Raw genomic sequence first — 12249 nt, 5'->3', positions numbered from 1 at the left:
ATTCTCAGGTGAATGTATCACCTCAACAGCACGTTTAATCCAGCACTGTCCTGGTTTGGCCCCAGCTGAGAGCTGGGCACCATGCAGCTGCAGAGATGGGGGAGGAATTGAGGGAGGGGGAAAGGCAGGGAGAAGAAAACCCCAGGAACCAAACTCGGGGGCTGGGATAAGGAGAGTTTATACTGGGATAGCAGAGAGAGATAATACCAGTAACAGGACTTTATAGCAAAATGTGTGAAACTGGTGACACACAGTGCAGTGTCTCACTGACCCACACTGCTCAGGGACAGCTCAGAGCTGTCCCAAAACCAGACTGTCCCCAGAACCAAGCTACCTGCTCCTCACCCCCAGCCCCCTTTATGCTGAGCATGAGGTAACTGGCATGGGATACCCTCTCTGGCCAGTTTGGGTCACCTGTCCTGGCTGGGTCCCCTCCCAGCTCCCTGGCTGCCCCCACCTTCTCATTAGCAGGGCAGGATGAGCAGCTGAAAAGCCCTTGGCTGCTGGGCAGCAACTGACCCATCCCTGTGCTACCAGCACAGCTCCCATCCCAGCTCCCAGCCACGGCACCCACCTGCTGTGAGAGAGAGATTAACTCCATCCTGGCTGAACCCAGGACAGGCACCTAGGCACTTTTCAGCCTCGTGGGTAAAAAGGAGCACACAGAACACAGCGCGTGCCCCGGCCCCTCTCCGCCACCCGCGGCTCCCTGTGCTTACCCCTGCACTGCCGCTCCGCGTGGTGGGTGTAGTACCGCTGCCCACAGGCGTGAACACACCCCGTGCCCAGGAGGAAGAAGGGGGCCTGGCACCGGCTGCACTCCCCTGGCTGGCGACACTCAAGGCAGTGCTGGTCACACCCTGGAAGCCAGAGAAGGGGAGTGTTAGCTCAGTGCTGCTCTGGGCTGCTCCCTGTGCTGTGCTCCCCCACCACAGCAACCACAGCTCTGTCCTGGGTGTGTGTGCTGAGCGGGGCTGAGAGATCCTGAACCAGAGCCTGCTGTCAGGATGGAGGATGTGCACAGAGCTGGGAAGCTGCTGGGCAGCGGTGCTGAGTGACACTCAGGAGGAACTCACTCTGACACGTGTCTGACTCCCTGTAGAAAGCTGCAGGGCACTGCTCCACACAAGCCCCTTCGTGGAGGACGTAGCCCTCCATGCACTGCAGGCAGTCGGTCCTCCGGGGACCTTTACAGGCGTTACAGCTCCAGTCACACTCTGCAAGAAGAAACAGTCAATGCTGGGCAGCCCACCTGCCCATGGGCTGTGGGAACAGAGGCCCTGGGACCAGAGTCACAACAATAAGAAAACAAGCAGGATTTGTACCAAGTGACTTGTTATAACTCAAGATACAGGTGGGATTCCCCACCAACTGGGACTTGAAACGCCCTGCGTCAGATTTGGGCAGGCTCCGCTCGTGACCAGCACTCAGGCCTGCTAAAGCTGAGGCACTCCCACTTTTCCTTTCCTTTCCGCCCCCGAGGTGTTCCTCACCTCTGCAGGTCATGCTGGAGAAGTCCAGGTAGTACTGCTGAGCACAGCTCTCGTACTGGCACTCCCCAAAGGACAGGACCTTGGCTGGGTCCCGGCAGGACGTGCAGCCAGCCGCTGACTCGCAGCTCAGGCACTGGCTGCTGCAAGCTGGGGGGAGACAAGGAGAGCAAGTAACCATCATCACCCACCTGCCAGCCGACTGCACGAGTGGGACCACCCTGCAGCTCCGCTCTGGGACACACCTGCAGAGACTTTGGAGTTGTTTTGTCCCTTATTACATTCCTCTTCACAGCCTCCAAACCACAAAAAGCCTCCTGCCATTCAGAACAGACTGCTGTGTCTCCTCACACTGCTTCTTCCACCCCTCTGCCAGGTCAGGGTAAAACACTGACCTTGAATCCAAATTCCCAAGCAGGAGCTTTCACTGTCCCTGTTCTTCTCATTTTCCTGAAGCAACCTGAGTGTCATCTCCCTCCAGACTTAACTCATAAGCAGACACATCTGGAGACCACAGGAGCCTCCTGCAATCCAGGCAGCAAACCTTAGTGGGACTATAGTGCCACTGAATTCCACTTGGTGTTTGCACACAGAGTGAAAGTCTGGAGCTGCAGGGAGCAAATAAAGCTGCCAGGAAAGAATAAATGTGGGACTGAGCGAATCCAGGATCAAAGCCCAGAAATTAAGCCTGTTTCAACTCACCTCTTTGATGTTTGGGGCATAAACTTCTCAGGAGACTGCAGTAACAGCCAAGTGGACTCAGTGCTGATGTCAGAGCTCTGGGCTAATTCCCAGAAGATTTAGTAGAATGTGTTAGGAAAGACCAAAACCCATTCCCTAGCCCTTTGCCCCAAGGCTGAGAGTCTCACTCCAGAGAAGAGGCCACAGAGCAGCCACTCTGTGTGGGGTATTTAAATACGTTGCCAAAAAGCCCAGGAAAACCCCTAAACAAACCAAACCCCAGTTCATTGAATCACAGACTCATGAAGGGTGGAAAAGGCCTCCAAGCTCATCTAGTCCAACCATCCCCCTACCACCCACTAACCCACGTCCCCAAGTCCCTCATCCAGCCTCTCCTTGAACACCCCAAGGGACAGTGACTCCCCCACCTCCCTGGGCAACCCCTTCCAATGCCCAACCGCTCTTTGGGAGAAGAAATGTCTCCTCATTCCTGACCTGACCCTCCCCTGGCACAGCTCACAGCCATTCCCTCCCATCATAGAAGCAATATCTCAAGTCATTACTCATTAGCACAAATAAATGTGTTATTTGGTTTCATTTACCAAGTAAACTGAGTAAAATTTGCATAACAGAGGGCTCATTGACAGAGGTGTAGATGGATAAAGCAACTAAGCTGAGGTCAGCAGGGATGCAGGGCGTGCCCAAAGCATGGGGGCTCCAAGAGGCAAATCACTCCCAAGGGAATACACTCAGGGATTTCAGGCGCTCAACAGGAGACCTGCCCGAGCTGGGCAGGCATCTCCAGCAGGGCAGTGATCTCTGCTGAGGTGGATCCAGAGGCAATGGCAGACAAGGGAGGGGAGGGAGGGTCGGCTGAACCACATCTGGGACCTCCTCACACCAGGTCCCTGGTTATTCTGTGCAAACAAAGCCTCTCACAGTATCCAGCACAAAGACAGCTGGGGTGCCAAGCTGTTTAGGGAATGCTCATTTAGTGACATGCTAATTGTGGAAACCCACTTAAGGTGCTTTTAATTCAAGGCAGCGTTTCATCATCACCAACCTCAGAACACAGAAGTAAAGGTGGAAATGCCCATGTTGCTCTGCTGGAAGCAAGACCCCAGCACCCTGAGTGGTACTCAGTTTAGGTCACCTGGAAAGACCCTCTGCAGGTCTGTGTTTTGCTGAGGTACAAACGATTTCTAACAAAACATTCTCCTGAAGCTGTTTTCAGGTGCTCTGATTTCACTTAAGATTACAGCATGGAAAAATGACTAGCTGTAAGTGCCATGAAAAGCCAACTATTAAGCATTTTAAAGGTAAAATGTTCTGCATGAGGTCGAAATCTATGGGAATCAGGTCTCCCACAGAGGCATGCCAGAGCAGCAAGCAAAGATGGTGGTTGGAAGCGATCCTACCTGCTCGTTTTATCAGCACGACTCCCCATCTGCATCATTAAACCCACCTAGAGCTCAGTAAGCTCTGTGCCCTTCCTCAGCCCTGGAAGTCACCCAGTTTAAAAATATCTCTGAGGGTCCACTCAGGCACTGAGCATCCCTCTGAGCTCCACCCCGACCCCAAGTGCCTCAAACGTGCCCCACAGGCACTCAGCATCCCCCTCAGCTCCATTCCAAACCACAGTACCTCAGAAGTGCAATGTGACTGAAACAAACGTCAAGGAGAGACCAAATTTCCTCAGCCTGCCAGCCAACAACCATTTATCCAAGTTCCACTGCCTCTAAGCCCTAAGTTTTCTGGCAGCCTGGGACAGTCTGTACCCACACAGCTTTATCAGCAGCACTTCACTGGAAAAGGCACCAAGTGACACTTTGGAATGACAAAAATCCAGCAGACTTTGCCTGGAGCCTCCTTCAAAAGCCACTTGGGGTAAATGGATTAAGAGGGGGTTGAATTTGCTCACAAAAAGCCTATTTGCATTTGAGCTACTGAACCAAATTCAGGAAGGGGAAGGGTACACGTCCTCAGGGTCGCAGGTTTGGGTGGCTGGGTGCTGGTAGAGCAGGGGGGGCTGTAGGGGTGGCCGCTGTGAGAGGCAGCTAGAAGCTCTCTGCAGGCCACCCAGAGCAAACATCGGCCCATTCAAGGCCAGAGTTGCTGCTGACCAAGGCCCAGCCCATCAGTGATGGTCACAGAGCCTCTGGGAGTCACATTTAGGAGAAAAAAACGCAGGCAGCTGCATTTTGCCCCCAGAGAAGGGAGTGAGAAGGTGTGAGGAGCTGTGCGGGCACCAAGGCCAGGGAAGAAGGGGGAGGAATGAGGCACTCCAGGTGCCAGAGAGAGATTCCCCTGCAGCCTGTGGAGAAGACCCTGGTGGAGCGGGTGTCCCCTCGCAGCCCATGGACAAGGAGCTATCAAATAGGAAAAGTTTTCCTTAGAAAGAGGGTCTGTCTTCAGGAAGGGAGTTATTCTGCCGTCGTTAGCAGCAACAGAACTCCTACTGGAGGAGAGAACAGTGAGTATCTTACAAAGCCTGCAGGAACCCAGCCAGGCAATGAGAATCCCATGATTCCTCAGTTTTATTCATCTTTTTTACCTCTTTCCTTTCTTTTTTCCTGTCAGCAGCAGAACAGTACAAAGCCTCCCTCCTGTTTCCCTGCACTTGCACAGGGTGTCTCTGGTTCTGCTGACACAGCGGGAAGAACAGCTTCAGGAGAACTGTATTTCACCACAGGGCAGGCAGAGCCTGACAACCACATGGGCTTCCTCCAGTGACAACACTGGTTCTGGACAGGGTGACACAGTCACCCACGGTCAGTGCAGCACAACAGAGGCATTTTCACATCAATCAGGGTACTTCAAGTCAGGGTAACACAGGGCTTAACAGATCTAGTGTTTCAGCTCACAGCAACCGAGCTGCTTAGGGCCTCTCTCACATTTAAGGTGTGTGTGTACTACAGGGGGTCAATCCCAGCAGGTTTTGTCCATGGTTACATCTCCTGGCTGTATAGTTTTGCCCAGTGATTATGTGAGGAGTAACCTGATGTCAGGGCAGGAGTGAACACAGAACAGTAAAGGAAAAGAGGGGCCCTGTGGGATCAGGAGGGGTGGTGGGAGCAGCAGAGAACATCACTGGACAGCAGAGAGAGGTAAAAACACCACAGCATCAGTCAGGGCCGTGCCTACCAACCTTGTTTCTACCAGAGGTTTCACAGGGCAGAACACCCCATAAATGCTACAGCCTCAGCTTCCACAGCAGGTACTGGCAGGTCGTGCAGCAGGGAGGGAGGGGGCTTGCCTCCCTAAGCACCCACCAGGTCACTCCTCTGCACACCACCCAGACAGCTGCACAAGGAAGCCTATGCAAACTCTCCTCCCACAGATTTTTTACTCTAAACCAAAGCTGCAACTGTGTTTAAATTGACACCAGGCTGGAGGCTGTGTTTCTAAGGCAGTTAATCACCCCTGTCAGCTCACATCGGAGGTGCAGGCACTTGAAATCTTTCCTTTCAGGGCAAGAGGAAGGAACAAGAAAAGACATGTTGGTGAATGCACTGTGGAAAGGGGAAATGCTCTGTGGAGAGACACTCACGTCTGCAGGTCTGCCTGTCGTCCCTGTAGTATCCCTGGGAACAGACTGGCACACACATGCTGGTGTGGGAGAGAACCAGGCTGCTGTTGCAGGAGGAGCAGGCCAGGGGACCCCCACTGGTGCAGGTTTTACAGGAGGGGTGACACCCTGCAGAGACAGAGAGAACAAGTGTTGCTGTTCAAAGAAAAGCAAGATCACAGAATGACACAGTTGGAGAAGCCCTTTAAGCCCCTGGAGTCCAACCATCCCTGTCCTGTGCTGACCCAGATCCCTGAGCACCTCATCTCCCCTCTGTTAAACACCCCCAGGGCTGGGGACTCAGCCCCTCCCTGGGCAGCCTGTGCCACAGCCCCACAACTCTGCCAGGGAAGAACTTTGCCCTCCCAGCTGAGCTGACCCTGCCCTGGGGCAGCTTGAGCCCATTGCCCCTTGTCCCATCTCCTGTCCCCTGGCTGCAGAGACCATCGCCCACCTCTCTGCACCCTCCTGGCAGGGCAGGGGAGGTGGGGAGAAGGTCTCCCCTCAGCCTCCTCTTCTCCAGGCTCAACACCCCCAGCTCCCTCAGCTGCTCCTCAGAGGATTTGCCCTCCAGCCCCTTCCCCAGCCTGGTTGCCCTTCTCTGGACTCGCTCCAGCACCTCCATGTCCTTCTGATGGTGAGGAGCCCAGAACTGGACCCAGCACTCGAGGTGCAGCCTCACCAGCCCAGGGGCACTTGAGCAAGTTTCACAAGGTTCAGCAGAAGCCCTCTCAGCGAGCATGGTGACACAGAGCACCAAGGGTTGCTCCCCAGACAAAGCCCATGCTGGTGCAGGGCAGCCAGGAGCTGAGGTGCAGCCAGCCCAGCTTGTGACAGGCAGATTAAAGGCCCCAAACACTTCACTTGCCTTTCCAATGCTGCCCAGCTGGGATGCTGTTTCACACACTGATTGATGCCATCAAGGATGCCCCATTCTGCACGTGAGGTCAGCACCAGGTACCCATGGGCATCATTTCATCTGCTATACCAAACCTCCAGCTCTTTCCTGCCTGGACACTCCATCCTACAAGACCTTGTGCAGTTCTTCACAGGCAGCCATCCCTCTGACTGCCTCCAGTGTGGAAGACAATGACTATCTTTTTCTTTCCCTGCAGATTTTATTCCAAAGGGGGCACCCACTCACAAAATCCTTAGTGTGGTTTAGTTCTTGACAGGCCTTTACCTAAAGGTTGATACCATCATCACACCTACCAGACCAAATTAACGATGAGCAGGCAAAGAAATCAGAGAAGTGACTGCATTCTGCTGTGCTGGGGACCTTCAGAGCCAGCACCAAGGGTAACATGAGCTCTGACAGAGCCTGAACATGGCAAAACCTCTTTTAAATGAAACCTTTCTACCAAAGGGGAGAAACCTTACCCCTAGGCTTCCATTTCCATGAAGGGGAAATCCCCCTCTCAGGGGTCTCTCCAATTAAATGAGATTTCCTTTGTCAAAACCAAACCCAGGTCTGTGAACACACAGCTCCTGGAGTGCTGGAGAGCTGCCTGGAAGCATTCCCCTCCAGTGGGTACACTGGAGGAGGGAATGCCATTCCCTGCAGAAGGAGCACCCACATCTGAATCCCAACGTGCAGAGTTCCTCCTCTGTTTCTTTCTCTCAAAATAAACCTCAGTGCCCTTGGCTCGGGGCTTTCACGTGTCTCTCTTGGCCACCTAACAGGGAAAGCAACCCATTTCCCTCTAGGGATCCAATAGATACAGAGCAGCTCAGACAGTGATCAGAATCCAAAACTGCATCAACAGCCAAAGCTGGAGGAGATGCAGGGCCAGGTGAAGGCACAGGAGAACAGAAGGTGCTGTCAGAGCAGCTTCCCCCATGCTGCTGGAGCAGCACATCTATCACACCAGCTGAGAAGGCTGAATGAAATGGGCTTTCTGCTTTAGCAGCAGCTGTGGATAGTCACATTCTGGACCATTACTGCAGCAAGACAAGTCTCAGTGACAGACCTTAGTTGGGATGATGTTCCATCTCTGGCTGAAAACTCCCCAAGAAGCTGCTACCAGCTAGAGCAGAGGTGGCATGGCCCTATAATGCAGCTCTCCAGACAGCATTTTCAAGTGTAAGCATCCCAGAACCGTGCTGGTACCACACAAATGGGAGACCTGGTCATGGGCACAGGGAAAGCCCCTGTCTGAAGCTGCTGCTCCTCGTGCTCGAGCCCTTCTCTTCCTCGGAGTAACCACCCTATGCAGAACAGGGTGTACTGGCACCTCTGTGCCACCACCTTTGAGGGATGGCATTTGCCAGAGAAAGCAAAACTCACTTTCCCCTCCTCCTCAGACGGTGTTACCATGGAATAGAATCTCCTGAGTTGGGAGGGACCCCAAAGGATCAGCAAGTCCAACTCCTAATCGCGCTGTGAGCGGGCCGGGTCCCAGTGCCCTGGGCGTGTGCTCAGGACAGCTCAGCACTGTCTGCCCCAAGGGACTCGGTCTGGAAGCAGACAGAGATCAGGGGAGCAGGGAGAGGGCGCTCCCAGCCAGCTGGGTGGGTTAGCAGCCAGGAAGGAGCTCTCTAGCTCCCCGTGCAGCGTCCTGCCAGCTGCACAAAGCTGCTCTGCTCAACAGGACCTCTTCACAGACTGTCTCACACGGGCCCTCAGCAGTTACTGGAGGCGTGTGTAGGGAGTACTCACTTTTGCAGGCGCCGTTCTCCACGTAGTACCCCAGGGGACAGTCAGGGACGCAGCGATCCCCCAGCAGCAAGTGACGGGCGTTCTGGCACTGCAGGCACAGGCTGCCGCTGTCCCGCAGGTTGGCCACGCAGCCCCGGCACCGCGGGTGGCAGTCTGCACACAGCAGGGACACAGCAGGAGTAAGCACACAGCAGGGACACAGCAGGGACACAGCAGGGAATAGTCAGGGCAGAGAGCAGGGAATAACAGACACTGTGGCCACAGATGGACAAAACAGAACCGTGAAGGGGAACCACACAGCTCAGGACTCAGGAAGGCATTAGGGAACGGAGCTTTTGAAGCCCCTTCCTGCTACCTGCTGCACAAGGGCTGGGATCAGGTGCTGAACCTCCACCTCCTGATGTCTGACAAGAGCCACGACCAGAAATGATGGTATAGGAGCAGCATTCCCTCCCCTCTTGCCCTCATTCCCATCTCGTGCTCCTCCTCAGCATCACGTTTTCACTTTGACCTCAGCAACCACATTCCCTGCACCTCTCCTGCCCCAGCCATCCTCTTCCCCATCCCTCACAGCCCAAAGCCCTTTGCTTTCCCCATCCCTCACAGCCCAAAGCCCTTTGCTTCCCCCATCCCTCACAGCCCAAAGCCCTTTGCTTTCCCCACACCCTTCTCTGATTCTAGGTGCTTCTACCTGCAGGTTCACTACCCTTCACAACCTAGCTGGCAGCAGCAGGCACTCCCCTCCCTCTGCTCCCAGCGCTGACAGTCGAAGAGCACCCGTACAGGTGTAGGTACAACCTCCTGGAACTCCCACTGTTCAGGTTCCCACACAAAGGAGACATCCACAGCCTGAGGAGGCCGCTGCCGAGCTCAGAGCCAAGCTGAGCAGCGTTTAATGTTGAGAATGCCTCAGAACCTTCCCCTGTTGCCATCTCCCCCTCTCAAGCCCGTGGCAGCACACAAGCTTGTGTCTCCTGACCTCTGCCTGAACTGAGGCGCTTGACAAGGTTGAACAGGGAGCCTTTTGTATGTGCAAGGCCCGGGGTAAGGCAACCTGGAAGCCAAATTAATCCTCGTTATGCTAATTCAGAGAATTACACAGGAAAGGGCAACTGTCTTGAAAGACATGTAATAAGCAGGCTGGGCCAGAGTCCCTGCTGCTGCTGGGGTTTCCAGGGAAGGTCCAAGGGAAGGTTTGCCTCTCCTGACAGCATTACTACACATCACCAGGCAACCTCACTTCACAGCTGAAGACAAGCTCAGGGGTCTGGGGGGATTCTGCACCCACAGTCACAAGAGCACAGCAGCAAGCAGAGCCCAGCCCAGGCCTGCTCCTCCTGCAGGGAAGGTGTTGGCCACACTCCTGCCAGGAGCACAGAGGCAGCTCAGAAACCACCCGGTTCTGACTGCATGAGGGATTCGGGCTGCTTAAAGCAGGAGTTCTCCTTCACCCCCTGGCCTGACAGGGTATAAAACCTACCTAGCTTCTGCCCCACGCTCTCAGCATCACAGGTGGTTGGTTAACAAGCCTCAGGGGAGGTAAGAGTGTTTGGGATCGTGGCTCTGGAGGCTCTCAGCCCGTGGTTGAGAAGGCAGGGATAGGAAAAGCAGCGTGTGAGGTCACACTCCCAAGCTCAGTGACAAGCTGTATCACCTCCTTAGAGGGCTCCCAGCTTACTGGGGTCCCAGCTTACTGGGGTTAGGACACCGCAGCTTCTGACTGCACAGGAGAGCAACTCAATACCCAAGGCATCACCCCATAAACCCCGACAGCCAAACCCTACCCCCGCACCGAGCAGGGACTGGAGAGACCTGCCATCGACCTGCAGCCTCACTGCAGTCAGGAAGGACCCCAGGCAGCTCACTGTAGAGAGCAAGGACTCAACCAGGCCCCAAGCACCATAAAGAACTTGTACCCCTGGGGTCAGAGGTGGGGTGAGGAGCTTTATGCCCTTATATGCAATAAAATTAACAGAAATCCAATTAAATTCTCACATTTCCACCTTTACCTGGCAATATGTCTACTCCCTTTATTGTTAAAAATCATACTCCTCCAGAAAAGACTCTTGCCAGAGCCACCAGACTGTAGCAGAGAGCTTTGGCTGGACATCCTCAGTGCCTGAACTCACTCTATACAGGCATAACAGTGAGACAGGAAACTCTGGGTGTCTAAACAACCTCCTGTAAATAACTAGACTCTCCCAAACTTATGTTAAAAAAGCTGAGTACCTACAAAATCGTGGGCTGCTGCACTACAGTTTTCTCTTTGCAGCCTCCTGTGTATTGGAGAGCTCTCTTTCCTCAGCTACTGTTGTAGGATACATCAGCCCTGTCACTCTCCTCTTCCTTTGCAAGCCTGGAGATCAAAGAGCACGTGGCACCAAAGGAAAAACCAGAGCTGAGCTCATGGCGAGTTTGAGGGGCTGGGGGAGTAAAGGAAGAAGCAAGTGCTTTGTTTTGGAAAAGATTATTTAAATTTCTCACAGCAGGCTCCCTTTGAAGCAAGGGCTGAGCAAAGCAGCCTGGTTTCTTTATGCTCCTCAGTAACCAACAAAATGCCAACCAAATGTACCCCACATCTGAAAGGAGAGTGGGCAGCAGGACGAGGGAGGGGATTCTGCACCCCTACTCCACTCTGAGACCCCTCTGGGGTGCTGGGTCCAGCTCTGGGGTCCCCAAAACAAGAAGGACATGGAGCTGTTGGAATGTGTCCAGAGGAGGCCATGAAGACGATCAAAGGGCTGGAGCAGCTCTGCTGTGAAGCCAGGCTGGGAGAGCTGGGGTGGTTCAGCCCGGAGAGGAGAAGGCTGTGGGGAGATCTTAGAGCGCCTTCCAGTCCCTGAAGGGGCTGCAGGAAAGCTGGGGAGGGACTTCTTAAAAGAGCATATAGTGATAAGATGAGGGGCATGGCTTTAAATTGGAAAGAGGAGATTTAGATTGGATCTTAGGAAGAAATTCTTCACTGTGAGGGGGGTGAGGCCCTGGCACAGGGTGCCAAGGGGGGTGCTGGCTCTGACCTTCCTCTAAAGCCGCTTCACCATCATGTATGATGGTCCCTACACACATTTCCATCGCTGGACTTCCTTGACATCCGTGCCCTCTCCAGCTTTCTCACAGCAAAGTGCCCTCCCTGCACCTTACAGGCTGCTGCCTTGCCTGCCGAGACACAGGGGGCCGTCTGGGGAGCCAAACGTCTCTCCCAAGTGTTGTCAATGCTGGTAAAGGAAACCAGCAGGATTTCTGCCTCTGGTTCCCACCATTTGCTAAGCAATCGACTGCCCGTGATGTGCACACACACCTCCCCTCTTAGGGGCCCTTCAGAAGGAGATTTCCTGCTGTAAGGAGTTTCGTACCGTGCTCTAAGGTGAGGTGTGAGGCTTCCCATCAGGACAGTGCACAGGTGTGCCAGCATGCAGACGTCCTCCAGCACCACCAGCCTCACCAGTGCCCAGCACAGGGGCAATCCCATTTCCTGCTGCTCAAGTTCACAGCCCAGAGCCCACCGCGCTGTGCGACCCACAGCTCCCACTTACCCACACAATACCCCACCAGGTTGAGGTACTGTTCTTCCTTGCAGCTTGTCCTGCACTTCCCACCAGCCAGAGCTGCATGGGGATGGCAGGTTAAGCACTCCCCATCAGAAGGGCCACGGCAGGTCTTGCAGGATGGATGACAGGCTGGAGAAGAAAATCCATGCTCGTTATGCTCTTGGTGTGGCCCACCTTACACTCTTCCCTCCCCAGCCCCTGTAATCATCATTTGCTTCTACAAAATGTATAAAATAATAAGTATATAAAACTATCCAATAGCATCAGTGACTGCAGAGTTGTGGTTTGGAAGGCTCTGAAATG

At 54.1% G+C, this 12249-nt stretch overlaps 1 protein-coding gene across 1 annotated transcript in view; it reads right to left on the bottom strand.

Moving 5' to 3' along the window:
- Positions 1-12249, bottom strand: part of FRAS1 (Fraser extracellular matrix complex subunit 1) — a gene marked incomplete at both ends in the record, with an annotated part of 117425 nt that overhangs the window by 47141 nt on the left and 58035 nt on the right. Inside the window, 6 exons of the mRNA XM_084264163.1 lie at positions 720-860; positions 1077-1217; positions 1494-1640; positions 5722-5868; positions 8399-8551; positions 11932-12075. Of these exons, the coding sequence (XP_084120289.1) occupies positions 720-860; positions 1077-1217; positions 1494-1640; positions 5722-5868; positions 8399-8551; positions 11932-12075 (873 nt within the window). The remainder of the gene's footprint in view (positions 1-719; positions 861-1076; positions 1218-1493; positions 1641-5721; positions 5869-8398; positions 8552-11931; positions 12076-12249) is intronic.

Source organism: Gallinula chloropus (assembly GCF_964237585.1).
Source record: "Gallinula chloropus genome assembly, chromosome: 4".
Taxonomy (NCBI): domain Eukaryota; kingdom Metazoa; phylum Chordata; class Aves; order Gruiformes; family Rallidae; genus Gallinula; species Gallinula chloropus.
Note: the sequence above shows the minus strand (reverse complement) of the source record. Positions and strands in the feature narration are given on the sequence as shown.